Genomic DNA, 15,374 nt, shown 5'->3' on the forward strand with positions numbered 1-15,374 from the left:
CTTTGGTTTGTAATTTTTTTAATTTCTAATACCTATGATTATACATGAAAATATATTAACAAGACATCTACATGTGTGTCTATATGTGTGTGTATACATGTGTGTAAAGAAAATATAAATTAAATAGCAATAACAAATCCACCTCTGTTAATTCATTTACTGATTAGAAATTTGATTTCACAAACTTTTAAAATAATCAGTTTTACAAATTTAATTAGTGTATTGATCGGGATATTTATCATAATAAACATTTATTAAATTGACACCAATTAGACATTATTATCATTTATAGCGTACTCTCCTATATGACTCATAATTATAATATACTTCTTTTTTTTATATGTCACTTCTGACTTGAGCACGTATATTCAGGTGGGTTGACCGGATAGTAAAAGTTATTATTTTTAATTAATTTTTTTGTGAATTAAAATTTTGATTACATATTTTTGTTCAGAAAAATAAAATTTCAAAAATGATACTTTTAACTACCCGGTTAATATATTTAAAGTGTGTGTCAAAAAGTCAAACTGTTATATATTAAAAATAGAGGAGTATGAGATGAGAGTATAAGTTGAATTTAGATTTCTGATTCTATCTCCGACCTGGGCATGGGCTTGATGGACAAGTTTGATAGTGAAAGAAAATTACACTCTTTAATTTACAGGTTGTTGTAAATGTTGAACGGGAGAAACAGTTGCAAGCATACAAATGGAGAGATGACAGGTGAGTTTTGTCAGCACATAATTGACATGTTAGCCCCATTGCGCAACGACATAAGTATTAATTTTGGGAAAAAAATTTATATTTTACTTTATTTGCCCAAAGGGCAAAGGCCCCAAACTATTCGATTATCAAATTATCTTGCACACTTAAGAGTCCTCACTTTCTCCTTCTCACAAACTTTCACAGCCAAACAAGCCGGCCCAATCAACTTAAAAATGGATTTACATACTAGGACTCCAGGAGGCTCAACGATTATGATTTCGTTGTGGTAATTTATCGGTAATTATCAAGAGAAATATTTGTTGTAAATCCGTAAGTTCAATATTTCTTGCAAAGATGTTAGTAACTACTCACAAAAATTTCAGGGGTATTTAATTGTTTAACGGGGTCCATGGTGACTTGGTGAGTCGGTGACAAGAATTTTAGATTGAATTATCACAATTTTGTTGTTAAAGTATGCAATAAAAATTCAGTCACCACATAGTTGTCTATGAAGAAGGGTCATAACAACTGGAATTTTGTAATAAACTACTTAGCATCTTTTTTTTTCACAATTTAAACTTATATATTTTATAAATAAATATTTATTCTAATATCTCTCGGGATAAGTCAGAGTTGAACCCGAGTATCCGGAACAACATAAAATAAACTCATCATTTGGACTATCCAATCATACTCCACTATTTACATCTTTGTCGCAAAATTAACTATGATTACAAAATTCATTTCAAATTATTTATTATCACTATTTTTCTAACTGGAATTCCCATAAATATATCTGTTTCTTTTTTTTTTTAAACAATCAATATATTTGTTATCATTCTCGGTATTGCTGTTAGAATTCGATGACTATTAACGAAAATTTCTAGTTGTAATCATCAAAGATTATCAAAATAGTGATTTTAATATCAATCACTAAATTATGATCGGATCAAACTGATTATTAAATTGTTGCCTTCACTCTTTTTCTTTTGTTAAATAAGGTCTTCACCTTTTAACTTTGTTAACTCAAACTTATATATATCAACTGAACTGTAATTAGTAAGAAATTTTAAGGGATGATTTAGTTTATGATTAATAATTCTTGTTTACCATCTCATAATTTAGTGTTTGTATTAACAAAATCACTATTTAAATTTATCTTTATTCTCGATACACTCTGAACTCAATCTCTTGTCAATGTCCCTTTAAATGGGCGGAGTTCTCATTCTCAATTATCATTTTCATCAACAATCCAAACATTTATATAATAACATACAAAATATCATTAATTTTTTTTATAAAAAGGGCCAGATCTAGTGTAAAAATCATAATTTTTGACTAATAGTTACTGTATATTTTTTTGAAGAAATTTGTACTTATTTTTCTGGACCAAGATTAGCCCCATGTTATATCTCTGCATATTTCATTGTTTCAATATAAACTTGACATAATTCTTTAGCACATAGACATTCTCAAGTACAATTTTAATCGTGAAGCAATCAATAATCAATTCTTCTGCACATGAATCACCAATCAATGGCAAACTCATGCTACTATTATATCAGCTCAAAACACTATACATCTGGTCAGCATTAAACCAGAGAAAGCATCTTCTTCATTACTGTTTCCAATCAATCTTCTCTGTGTAGTGGAGTGATCCGCATAACAAGGATCTTATAGTGTAAACTTTAAGCATAGAACGTTGGTTGAATAATTATAAACTTGCTTATATCTGCATTATGCATTATGCAGTATACTTAAACCTTATTGACTTCAATTTCAAATCTGATAAGCGCTCGATTTTTCACATTTCAATTAGCCAACTGTCATTTACACTTATCTATCTATGCAACCCTGTATTTTTGTTTATAAAGAGAGAGCTAGCAGATAGTTCTGATGCTTAATGACCCCGGAAATATTTTTTCGAATTTTCACCAGATCCCAGAGAAAAACAAAGCAAAGAAACCAAAAGGGTTATTGAAATAGTTCTTATTTCTTCATGGCTACCAAGATCATAGCATTATTTTTTTTCTGCATATTTTTTTCTTGTGTCAATACTTCCCAAGCCATAGTTGTCTCAGACGAATCGTTACGTAATATCAACTCCTGGTGCGAAAGTACACCCCATCCGGAGCCATGCAAGTATTTCTTGAGCCATGATCTACAGGTGGAACCAAAAGACAGCGGCGATTTCAGGAGAATAATGGTGGAAGTAGCTCTGGAGAAGGCCTTAAAAGAGCAAAATGGCACGGATAGGCTTGAAAATCGATGTGATAGCAAGAGGAGAAGAGCAGCGTGGACTGATTGCAACACATTGTTCCAAAACACAATTTATCAACTCAACCAAACCCTCGAAGCCTTGAAAAAAAACACAAGCGTTTCTTTCAATTTTGATGCGCAGACTTGGCTCAGCGCTGCCTTGACGAATATTGAGGTATGTCGTTCGGGTTCTGTAGAGCTAAATGTTACCAAATTCATAGCTCCCATTGTGTCGAATAATGTGTCAGAGCTGATTAGTAATAGCTTGGCAATCAACGGAGCTCCTTCCGCGGATGAGGATCAAGGAGAAAATAATAAAGATAAAGATTTTCCGACATGGTTTACTAGGAAAGACAGGAGACTCCTGCGAAGGAGATCATGGCCGTCGAGGGCGAACGTTGTGGTGGCCAAAGACAGGTCCGGGAAGTTTAGTTCAGTTCAAGCTGCTATAAATTATGCAGCAAGAGTGAAGAAGAGAGATTCGAGATTCATTATATATGTGAAGAGAGGTGTTTATCGCGAAAATATTGTTGTTCCGAATACGCTGAGCAAGATTATGTTGGTTGGCGACGGGATGAGGTACACAATAATCACTGGGAGCAGAAGTGTAGGTGCGGGATTTACAACCTACAGCTCTGCAACTGCAGGTAAACTAATTTATTTTTTAGTCTTGCTAAAGAAATTACTAATATTGCATAGCTTATGAATAAATCACCTGAAATAAGCTTAAGAAATATGTAAACACCGAGTTGAATACAGGGGTCCTTCCAATCAAAACTTATCACATGTCATTTTGGGTGAGATTTTATACCCAATTTTGTGCTTCAAGCATTTTCCTTTGGTAAATTATCTAATGCACAAATTTAAACACCGACATGCAACGAGATGTCACACTGAGACACTGATACCTTAAGCAGCATTACTGTGATCATCGCTTAAAACTTTCTGGTGTCGAGTGTTGCTGTAGGGCTTTCAGTTTTGTCTTCAACAATTCTACAGAGCCATACAGTTTTTAAATTTCTATGTAATTATGTAGTGTTTTGAGTCATTGAGTACGCGTCTATATTCATGTCACAGGAAGTGAAAAGAATACTGCAGGATTGAGATTTTAGAATTTAGGTTCTTAAAATCAGACAGCTGATGTTCTGAAAATCAGCAAAAATGAAATTGATGTTTTTTAAGTGAAGAAGCGAAGAAGCTACAGCAAGTTTAAAAGTCTCGATTAAGTTTCTAGATAATTTTGTGAAAAGGAAGAATAACATAACATAGTCATTAATATAATGATGCGATCGTGTGATGTAGAATTCTATTTGGCAATTTAAATATTCCTCTTGATCAGCCTTTTGTGGATCTCAAACCAAATTTAATTCTGCCAGAGTATTGTATGATTGTATCGTGTATCATCTTATGCAGACAGTAGCCAGACACCACTAAATTCGGATCAGTTCTTGCAACTAACTGTTGACCTGACACTAATAATCTAAATAGATTCCGTTTTTCATATCATATTGAGCTTGTAAGATCTGCAACAATTGACTTCGATTTTCTGCATCTGATATACCTCTAAAATTCATCAGGGATCGACGGAGTTGGCTTTATTGCACGTAGCATTACGTTCCGTAACACAGCTGGACCGCAGAAGGGACAGGCCGTGGCTCTTCGATCAGCATCTGATCTCTCTGTATATTATTCCTGTGCTTTTGAAGGATACCAGGACACTCTTTTTGTTCTTGCACAACGCCAATTTTACAAGTCATGTTACATTTACGGTACCATAGACTTCATCTTTGGAAATGCAGCAGCTGTGTTTCAGAACTGCATTATAAATGTCCGAAGACCGCTGCACGGCCAGATAAACGTCATAACGGCTCAAGGCCGGGCTGACCCGTACCAGAACACCGGTATTTCAATTCATAGCTCACGTATACAAGCTGCACCGGACCTTAGACCGGTGGTGAGAGAATTCAACACATACCTAGGACGTCCGTGGCAGCAATATTCGCGAACTGTTGTGATGAATTCCTTCATCGACAGCCTGGTGAATCCGCAAGGATGGTTAGCCTGGCAAGAATCGAATTTTGCTTGGAATACTTTGTATTACGGGGAGTATAATAACTTCGGGCCAGGTTCTGTCACCGGAAAAAGAGTCAGGTGGCGCGGCTACCACGTTATCAGAAGTGCGAACGAGGCATCTAAGTTCACAGCAGCGAAGCTTATAGCTGGTCAGGCCTGGTTAGCTTCCACTGGGGTGCCATTTTACTTAGGGCTATGATCATATCTCAATCACATGCCATTCATTCTCAGAATTGCTTTCATTAGTTTATTTTACAAAGTTCTGTATATTATTTTTTATATATACCTATCATCTTGAAAATGAAAAATCATATCGATTTTTCTTTAACCAACTTGTATGAGTTTCTCCTATGTTGATTGCTTGATGTAAAGCGGAAACTATTACTGTACAAGTCAATCATATTCTTGTTGAATCCTCCTTGTAATGAAAAGACTACAGATATAATTCAGCAATGATTTTGAACAAAAGATGCACAGCAGTGATCTTTAGAGCCTTGCAAATGTAGAAAAGAAGTTTTGCCTATACGGCTATACTAATCTTAGTTTAACAGAAACATAACAATTCAGCCTTAATATAATGATGTCTAGTTAATACCCAGTTCAATAAGAACCACCATACAATTGATCCCTAAGATAGAAAGGTTAAGTAGAATCTGTGCACCATAATAACAAACCAACAGAATCTTGAGTCAGATAACAAAAGCAGAAGAAAACAAACATAGATAGGCTAAATCATCTCAACAATCCACTTTTGTTTGTGCTCCATCTTTTCCTGCGTACAACCAAAAAGCTATCCAGAACAGCCGTCATGATCCTGCAAATTGTAACATTAACAATGCTTACTTGTTGAACAAAGAACTGCTATAATTAATTACATACCCGGGTGTAGGCAACACGGATTCACATTGTACTCAATGTAGACAGTATATTACTGTAGGAACTAGGATGTCAACCAGATGTAAACTTGTCAGTACTAGAAAGCAAAGCCCTTGAGGATCTACTAGAACTATATACTAGCATCATCAGTTCCTAACAGACAAGAACTTCATATAACAGACTAATATCACTAACGTCTAAATTGGAACTTTCTACCATTTAAACTTAATTTCAGTCTGTCAGCGATATTCATAATTCATGTATCCCGCAAGCATTCATCTGTAACTCTTTCCTTAGAAGACATAATTGAAAATTCATGCATCTTAATTTTAAACTTCTAAACCAACAGGATTCCAAGACCAACGATATATGTTTATGATTATTCATGTAGCCTGCAAGCATTCTTCTGTAACTCTTTGCTTAGAAAACATCATACAAAAATTCGTAATGTTTATATAGTTTATAATGATTAGTCTTTTAGACCTAGAATGACAAGGGTGTTTTAAAAGTCTTTACCCACTTTCCGTATGTCTCTCTACTTAAGCTGATTATCGACAGTATTAACATAACCTTCTGGCAGAATACAGGGCACTGCAACAGGTTTCAACAATTCTCGGAATACACGCCACCCCACATAACCAAAACAACGTCATGTGATTATTCAAGCTACAGAAACCTGATGTGTGAAATTATACTGCAAGAATCCCAACTTAAAATTTCTGTCTTCTTATAGTCAGGTAATTCTCATAATTTAGAATCTCTAAAAGACCCAACTAGAAATTCCCGTCTTCTTATAGTCAGGTGTATTGTTATAATTCAGGATTAAGGTGTTATTCATCATATTCTTATAGTCATACTTGTCGGGTATTCTCCTTCACAAGTTTTCATACAAGACAGTAGTGTATATTATCTAATTAAATAATATATCTTATTAACGCAAAAGATATTGTAATACAAGATAAAGATTTTAAGAATCTTACACATCAACTTCGTGCACTTGTCTCCTGTACTAAAGCTTCAGGTTGAACGCCTTGGACAAGAAATCATCCAATTGACGACTAAAGACAATGTCAGTAATCAATTGAAATTAGAGCGTGCTAGTTAGTATGAACTCAGTACCCAAAAGGCAACCACATTTACAGGAAAAGAGTACAATCAAATAACCATCTAACTTAGGAGTTGTAAATAGCTCAACAATTCAAATTTGCCAAGCATCTAAAGTCATGGACACAATAATCCATTGCTCAGGAACATGCAGTTGAGATAAAGAAGTAATACATGAAGTATAAAAGAAAAGATGTACCTCTTCTTCGTTTTCCTTTTAGACCATGGAAACTCAGTACTATCCTCATAATCGAGCTTTACAAGACTTTCCAGAGATACATATGCTTTCCAAAAATCAGGAAAGTGAAACTTTTTGCTGATAACCTTTTGTTCAAGTTCATACCACAGCAGCTGGCTAGCATCTTGCTGTAGGAGGACTTTCTTACCAGTGTTTGAATATGCCACAGCAGTCAGTTGCACAAACGGGAGATCATCATTCTGTACAACAGACAATATCTTGCTCCACGACTTCTTAACACCATATTTCTCCATCACCCATATATCAATGTACCTCATATTATAGTTGCAATTCAAACACAGTTTCCCTCCTAGAACTCCAAGAGTTGCCATATTATCCGACATATCAGAGTACCGAGGCTGGGGAAGCAAACCATATTTCTCAGTTCCAAGATTGAACGAAGCAATGACAGCAGCCTCAGACCCAAATCGCTTGCACACTAGCCAATGCACAGCACTATCAAGAAACACCCCATGTTCAGATGTAGACACACGATAGGGAAAGTCCAGAACCCTTCTCCAGCCATTTTTCTTCAAACTAAAAACCTTAACCTCATTCTTAACCATATCAGGAAACTGAGCGATACGCACCACTTTATAATCATCGCGCACAGAATCATACCCGAAACCATAACTAACAAACTCACACTTAGTTTCCGAATAGTACACAGGATACTCAACTGGGGAAACCGGTAACAACTTATGCTTTCGAGTAGCGGGGTTCACCAAAACAAGGCTAAGATTAGGAGGGTCAGGCTGGGAAATAGTTTCGAGAACACACGTATCAACATTTTTAGCAGTTAAGAGCAAAATCAAGCCATTACAAGAAGCAATAAAATGAGCACCACAGTGTGTGAAGGGGTGATTGACAAAAGTAGCAAAAGGGTTATCAAAATCAAAGTCTGTATAACAGATACTAGTACAATCAATAGAAGTAGTGATAATAGTTCGATTAGAGTTAGAAACGAGAGATTTATGCAAGTGGGAGTTGATGAAATGAGGAGAATCGATTAGAGCACGGAGAGGCTTGGATACACACCTGAAACGAAGGAGAGATTTAACGGGCAGGCGTGAGAAGATGTTGGCGATCAAGTGGGGTGGAATCAGATCAGACATTGTTGCTGTTGATGTTGTGTTGGGTCAAGACAATGCTCCAAACCCTCACTTTGTTTCTTTTCTTCCAGCAGGGTTTACAAGGGGTTTTTTGTTTGGGAAATGCTTGTTATCTGAATATTTTTCCAAACTTTTCTCTATCTTGTGATTGATTCCTTTCACATCAGTAATAATGTACTATAAATCACTCAATTAAGTTAGTCATAAATCATTTAATGAAATTATACATATATATTTGTCTTCATTTATTCATATATATTTGTCTTCATTTATTGACAACAATTTACGAGTTACTCTCATATCTTTTTGTTGTTTTATACTTTCAACAAGCTAATTGTTAATTCGGTCTTTCTAGTGTGTTTAAAGTCACACAATAAGTCTCAACTTTCAAGAAAATAGCTTGTTCTTATTCGTGTGAACGCAAGAAGCCATCAACATTTATTATTTATCCACCGATCAAAATTTACCATTCTAATGAAAGTGACTATTGTGTGGCACATCATAGAATATCCCTCATTAATTTGTGGTCATTTATTGACAACAATTTATGAGCTATCTTTTTGTCATTTATAAGCAATTATCAGCAACAATCTACGAGTTATCTTATGGCTGATTAGCATCACAAACACCATAATAATCAATACCCGAGTGAGAAAGGTTATCGACTTGAATCTGTTACCGCAATAACAGAACAATAGACTTCCAAGTCTTTAAAAAAAAAAAAACAGCAGATTAATACAGAACAATTAGAATAGTTCAAATCATTTAGTAACAGATTGGTGGATAGCTCCAGCTTCTCCACTGCACAACCAAAAAGCTACCCCAGAACAACGGTCAATGACCTGCAAAAAATTATTCAATGTTCCTAATTAGAACAAACCGGTATATATTAAATACTAAAGTAGGCAGAACCAGGGGATGACAATGCACTCAATGTAGTCATCAAATTTTCATAAAAAGTTGTCCAGATGACCGGATGTAATATTGTTGGAACCAGAGTGTAAACCCCTTCACGATCTGTCAGTACTTTATATTAGCATCATAAATTTAAGAATAAAAAGATTCAATAAACATATAGCTTTTGATTAGAGACAAACAGTATCAGCTACGTAGTACTTCAGCGAACTTTTAACATTCTGAGACTTGCTATTATTTCATTTTAGCCTATCAGTGAGAGTTACACTTCACTGAAATACACTTCATGACATTTCAACCAACAAAACACAAAGACAAATGAAACATATTAATAAGGAATCGTCCTGCAAGGATTCTTTACTCTTTCTGTAAAAGACAAAAAGTATGAAGAGTTAACTTTTCATAACAAAGTCGCTAGTTTGTAATGATTCCATCCTGTAGACCTAAAATGACAAGGGGTGCTTAAGAAGTTTTTATAAATAAACCTTATTCCCTTGCTGAAGCTGATTATAGATAAAATCAACTAGAACATTTGGCCAAATTCAGCACACGCCAACAATAATATAATACTTCTCTGGGCATTTATATCATACTGCTCCAGAACTTGGCCTTTATAAAGCTCTATGATTCACTATAAAATTTTACAGACAGTACTAATGTCTTTCAGAAGTTGGCATACTAAGTCGAAACAAAGTTTACAGATAAATACAACAGACAGGACCTAGTAGTAATCTCACGCAAGAGATGAAACAAGATAAATAGTTTATGAAACTTACACATCATCTTCCTGTATTTGCCCTGATTATATATATCAGTTGACTAGAACACGAGTTTAAACCCCTTGGACAGAAAATCATCAAGTTTGCTGAAGACAGTAGCAATTAAGTCTAATTAAAGGATGTTAATTATAGTCAATGTACTCAGTGCCCACACAGCAATGCACATTGAACAACACAACTAAATTTAACATCAGAAAATTTTAAAGTATGAAATTCAATTGCTAAGAATCGAGCCTAAGTTAAAGTTGACAACTTAACATAGATATGCAATACATTCAATTAAAGAAAAGTGGTACCTCTTTTTTTTTTTTTCGAAACTGTGCCATACCGGTACTAGGAGCACTGTCGAGCTTAACAAGGCTTTCCACAGATCCATAAGCTCTCCAAAAATCAGGAATGACAGGATTGTTTACCATTTTGATGACTTTCAATTCAAGGTCATACCAAACAAGCTCTCCAAAATCTTTCAGTAGAAGGACTTTCTTACGATTGTTGGAATATGCCAGAGGCTTCAGTTGCATAAACTGAAGAGCAACATTCTGCACAATAGTAAGTATCTTGGTCCACGATCCCGCCACACCATAATTCTCCATCACCCATATGTCAACATTCCTCATATTATAATTGCAATTCATACAAAGTTTCCCTCCTAGCACTGTCACAATTTCCATAAACTCCTCGAAACCAGAGTAACAAGGCTGAGGTAGTAAACAGTACTCTTCAGCAGCAAGATCAAAAGCAGCAATCCTAACAACCTCAAGCCCTAATTGGGCAGAAACACTCACCGCCCAATGCATCGCACCTTAACAAACACCCCCTGAGTAGTACACCCAAGCCGATACGGAAAATCCTCCCCCTTACTCCACTCATTAAACTTAAGACTAAAAATTTTAACCTCATTCATCCCGACAAACTGAGCAATCCGAACCACATTATAATCATCACTAACTGTATCATACCCAACACCGTAACTAATGAAGTCACACTTAGCTTTCGTATAACAAGCAGGATACTTAATCGGGGAAACAGGCAACAACTTGAACTATCGAGTAGCGGGGTTAACCAAAGCAAGATTAAGATAGTGCAATCAATAGAAGAAGTGATAATAGTTCGATTTGTATTTGAGGCGAGGGATTTTTTAAGGTGAGATTTGATGAAATGAGGGGAATCGATTAGGGCACGGAGAGGTTTGGATACACACCTGAAGCGGAGGAGAGATTTGACGGGGAGGCGTGAGAAGATTTTGGTCATCAGGTGGGGTGGAATCAGATGCGACATTGTCGCTGCTGCCGAGGAAATGAAGCTCGGGAGGTAAAGGTTTTTTTCCTGTTTCTCAACCAGGGTTTCTGGCGAATTAAGCGATCAGAATTCAGGATAACTGTTTTTTTTTTTTTGTATCATGTTAGTCCAGGTCGCTGCCATATGTACAGGTTCCAGCGGAAGGATTAAATAGAACGTATTTTTTAACGTTATATTAGTCATTTTTATTACATACAAGCTGCGGCGCTTTTCAACCGTTAGTACAAGATTTTTCTCATACAGCGCAAACATGGTATGTATTATTTTGTTTTAATTCTGACTGTTTTCCGACGCCTAGGAATTTGTATGTTATTTAACTGGTGCCCAATAATTATATGTCCGATACCTGAACTCATATCATATCTACTTCTATATATTAAAAAGAGAACCAAGGTAGGAATCTGTATGTTATTTAACCGGTGCCCAATAAATATATGCCCGATACCTGAACCCATATCATATCTATCTATTTCTATATATTAAAAGGGGACTAGGGGCAAAAAGAGCAAAGAAAATACCTGTGAAATTACATATATACCCTTAGTTTACACAGAATTTCTAGAATGCCCTCAACGTGTTATACTGAATACTCTTCGTTTTCTTGCTGTGTTCTACCGGTTTCTTTTCATGTTTATCGTTTGTTTGCTCTTTAATTTGGCTTCAGTATTCTCTCGTTGCTTTTCACTGGATGGCTTCCCGGAAAAGCGGGGCAAACCGAGGCTGTGCCTGACCAAGAAGTTACCGAGGAGCGCGGGACGCTGAAGCGACTGCGGAATGCTACTCGCCGGGAACTAGGTATGGTTTCTCAGATCATGATTTGTTTGCCCTTACCTATTACAAAATGCCATGCTCTGTAACCCCCAGTAAATCATTTCCAGGGAAAAGAATCGATATACACACTGCTAATTGAATTGAATCAGAGACAAACAGGAATATATTGTTTGTTTGATTACAAATCTTGAGTTTGAGTGGGTGAAAGAGTCAAGATATATTCAGGTCCAGGGTATATCAATTTCTCAAGGGGTTTGATAAACCCTAAACTCGGGGTTTATCAAAGTCTTCTGTCATCAGTCTGCAATTTGTAGTCGTTTCTCCATATATATATATTCTCTGCCAGCTCTTTCATTTAATTACGCTGTTCACTCCTTGTCTGCGATTTGTTTGGTGCTAGGTTGCCTCTCTTCTGTTGGGTTTTTGTCATGGTTTGGGTTTTAGAGAAAGAGATTCGTTTTTTGTTTGTATATTAATTGGGTTTATGAGGCAGCTTCTTCACAATGGATGGTTCCTCGAAAGAACATGGCAGGCATAGTTTTCTTTACAGTGAAACTCGATTTTTTTTTTCCAATTGAAGGTTTCATTTTTCAAGTCAAGAAGGGGATTTGTTCGCATAGCTATGGAGAAGGGATGTGATACAGTGCCAGCTTTTGGCTTTGGTTAGGTATACACTAATTCTATTATGCTTCGATATATGAGCTTATTAATGACCTCCACATTTTTACCCTGTCCTCTCATCTCAGTCTGCACTATTAAATTTTAATACTTCATTATTGTCAAAGAGACATCTATTATATGGTGTTCACCTTCCTATTCAGTTCTGCATTCATTGATGCTAATTTCTGTATCGCAAATTGCTTTAGACTGAAGTCAATAAATGGTGGAAGCCTAACGACAATTTGCTCCTGCAAATTGGTAGAGCAATAAGGGCTATATGTTGAAATAGATCTCCATAGTATTTCTGCTTGACAGAATCACACCATACAAGGATCCAGATGATCCTTGTATATAGTTGCATCTAGATGATCTAAAAGCTAGCTTACATCAACTGAAAAGCTTACCAAGGATCCACCATACAAGGAAGATGGGTATAGTTTGATTCTGAAGTAAGGGTGCTGGATGTGAAAGCATCGACTAATGATACTTTTATATATGAGATAATAGCTTTATCCAATACTGTGGTTGCAGCAACTCAGCAAGAGTCAAGGACATGAAGTGTTGTCTAAGCATTGTAGAAGACTAGATGGTATATCAGTTTTAAGGGAATAAAGTGTGATATATGGCGAACTATCTTTTTGCAACCTATAGGTTTATTATGAGAAGCGCAAAGAAAATATTCAGTTAGTAATCTGAAGTCATGATAAAGATTTCTGTTTTGAATAACAAATATTTTAGTTTGTTGGTTGTCAGTCTGCTAATTTAGATACTCGTGTTCACTTTACAGGAGCTGAATACTAAGCCAGTGACTGCAAAGAAAATATCCAGTTAGTAATCTGAAGTCATGATAAAGATTTCTGTTTTGAATAACAAATAATTTAGTTTGTTGGTTGTTAGTCTGCTAATTTAGATACTCGTGTTCACTTTACAGGAGCTGAATACCAAGCCAGTGACTTGAGTTTACTCATTGAGAACACCTTGGTTCAACAGCTTGGTTTGGCAAGAAAGATCACCATCACTAAGGATTCGACGACCATTATAGCTGATGCTGCATCAAAGGATGAGATTCAGGCTAGGATTGCACAGATTAAGAAAGAATTGTCTGAGACTGACTCTGTTTATGATTCTGAGAAACTTGCAGAAAGAATCGCAAAGTTATCTGACGGGGTTGCTGTCATTAAGGTAGGTGCTGCAACTGAGACCGAGCTTGAGGATCGTAAGCTTCGTATTGAGGATGCAAAGAATGCAACTTTTTCTGCCATAGAAGAAGGTATTGTGCCTGGTGGTTGTGCCGCCTTGGTTCATTTGTCAGAATATGTTCCTCCCATCAAGGCCAAGCTTGAGGATGTAGAGGAGCGTCTCGGAGCTGACATAGTACAAAAGGTAATTAATTGTGTTACTTGCTGATGGATAAAGCAGTGAGTAGGGTCTTTTGTATATTTACTAATTTATTTTTCAATTTCATTACGGAAGGTACGAGAGCAATAGCTTTACTGTCCCTAATCAATTCCTTTTAGAGCAACTCCAATCCAACACTATAACGCTATTAGTGTAACTTATAGTTTGATATTTTTGTGTTTTAATTGGGTTTCTGCGGCACAAACTTCTTCCCAATGGTTGATTCATCGAAAAAGCGTGGCAGGCCGAAACTCTGCCTGACGAAAGAGGTTTTGGAGGAGCGCAGTGTGCAGGGCGCTCAAGCGACAGCGGAATGCATCTCGTCGTAATCCAGGTATGGTTTCTCAGGTCTTCATTTCTTGCTTGCATTAATTGGACCAAGTTTGTTTCGTAAGATGTTTTTGAATGTTTGATTCGCTTATAATAAGCCTGCCAACAATTATTTTGAATGAAGAAATATTACTACTGTCCATAATCAGTGGTGCTTCTTTGTGGCGCAATTTTAAAAATCGTCCACTCACCATACACCCAATTTATGAATTTTCTAGAAAAGTGTGAATCTTCAGCAATAATTATATATAGTTGGTCACTGTTATCAACATATTATTTTTTGGGTTATGTAAATTGAGTGTTTTGTGGTCGTAACTAAACAAAATTCAAACTTTTGAGGCTCACATTTTACTGATTTCTTCAAGATTTGTTTTGGAGCATAGTGTAGCAAAATACAGAAAAGCTGTTTTTTTATTTGAGCAAAGTAGACTTTTTGTCACTTGTGTAATAAATAACAAAAAACATGTTAGTAATTCACTAATTATTAAATTATAATTGTCTGTTTGTAGAAGAGGGGATTTGGGTTTTTTTCATGCTGCTTGAGGCCATCTTGTGATTTGTGAGAAACCAGTGACAACTTAGAAGACTTGCTGAGATGCATCATATGCCTACATGCAAAAGAATGATGGCAGACAACATAGTTGTGACTAAAACCATTCTAAGCCTTTATATTTTCATGCAGCTATGGATCAAAGAGCAGAGGTAATTTTTTCCATCTAATCTGATTTTCTCGGCTTTAGGCACGAGTATATGAAAATAGGAACCAGAGATTTTACACAAATGCGAGCTATTAGCCTACAAAGACATCTTCGAGGATATTTTGGAAACAGAAGCATTTGATAATTTATACAAATA

The 15,374-nt window shown here is 35.9% G+C and overlaps 4 protein-coding genes across 6 annotated transcripts; 2 read left to right on the plus strand and 2 right to left on the minus strand.

Annotated features, from left to right (window-relative positions):
- Positions 1 to 2,423: 2,423 nt before the first annotated feature.
- On the plus strand, positions 2,424 to 5,450 carry LOC108212157 (probable pectinesterase/pectinesterase inhibitor 59). Its single transcript, XM_017383887.2, has 2 exons — positions 2,424 to 3,611; positions 4,542 to 5,450. The coding sequence occupies exons 1-2, from the start codon at positions 2,705 to 2,707 to the stop codon at positions 5,234 to 5,236; spliced, it is 1,602 nt and encodes a 533-aa protein (XP_017239376.1). The 5' UTR covers positions 2,424 to 2,704; the 3' UTR covers positions 5,237 to 5,450.
- An 88-nt stretch (positions 5,451 to 5,538) lies between these two features.
- LOC108210770 (F-box protein CPR1) lies at positions 5,539 to 8,514 on the minus strand. 2 transcript variants are annotated; one of them, XM_017382175.2, is made up of 3 exons: positions 7,217 to 8,512; positions 6,894 to 6,971; positions 5,539 to 5,851 (listed from the first exon to the last, which is right to left on the minus strand). In XM_017382175.2, the coding sequence occupies exons 1-2, from the start codon at positions 8,368 to 8,370 to the stop codon at positions 6,923 to 6,925; spliced, it is 1,203 nt and encodes a 400-aa protein (XP_017237664.1). In that variant the 5' UTR covers positions 8,371 to 8,512; the 3' UTR covers positions 5,539 to 5,851; positions 6,894 to 6,922. The 2 variants fall into 2 exon arrangements, with proteins under 2 accessions (XP_017237664.1, XP_017237663.1); XM_017382174.2 differs by lacking the exon at positions 6,894 to 6,971 and having other exon boundaries at positions 7,217 to 8,514.
- A 472-nt stretch (positions 8,515 to 8,986) lies between these two features.
- LOC108210771 (F-box protein CPR1) lies at positions 8,987 to 11,006 on the minus strand. 2 transcript variants are annotated; one of them, XR_010290452.1, is made up of 3 exons: positions 10,358 to 11,006; positions 10,059 to 10,147; positions 8,987 to 9,209 (listed from the first exon to the last, which is right to left on the minus strand). XR_010290452.1 is itself a non-coding variant. In XM_064090634.1 (2 exons), the coding sequence occupies exons 1-2, from the start codon at positions 10,856 to 10,858 to the stop codon at positions 9,129 to 9,131; spliced, it is 582 nt and encodes a 193-aa protein (XP_063946704.1). In that variant the 5' UTR covers positions 10,859 to 11,006; the 3' UTR covers positions 8,987 to 9,128. The 2 variants fall into 2 exon arrangements, 1 of the variants encoding a protein (XP_063946704.1); XM_064090634.1 differs by lacking the exon at positions 10,059 to 10,147.
- Positions 11,007 to 11,358: 352 nt separating this feature from the next.
- LOC108212158 (ruBisCO large subunit-binding protein subunit alpha, chloroplastic) lies at positions 11,359 to 14,279 on the plus strand. Its single transcript, XM_064089768.1, has 4 exons — positions 11,359 to 11,372; positions 12,025 to 12,155; positions 13,723 to 14,174; positions 14,265 to 14,279. The coding sequence occupies exons 1-4, from the start codon at positions 11,359 to 11,361 to the stop codon at positions 14,277 to 14,279; spliced, it is 612 nt and encodes a 203-aa protein (XP_063945838.1).
- The last annotated feature ends 1,095 nt before the right edge of the window (positions 14,280 to 15,374 follow it).

The sequence above is a fragment of the Daucus carota genome, chromosome 3 (genome assembly GCF_001625215.2).
Source record: "Daucus carota subsp. sativus chromosome 3, DH1 v3.0, whole genome shotgun sequence".
Lineage (NCBI taxonomy): Eukaryota > Viridiplantae > Streptophyta > Magnoliopsida > Apiales > Apiaceae > Daucus > Daucus carota.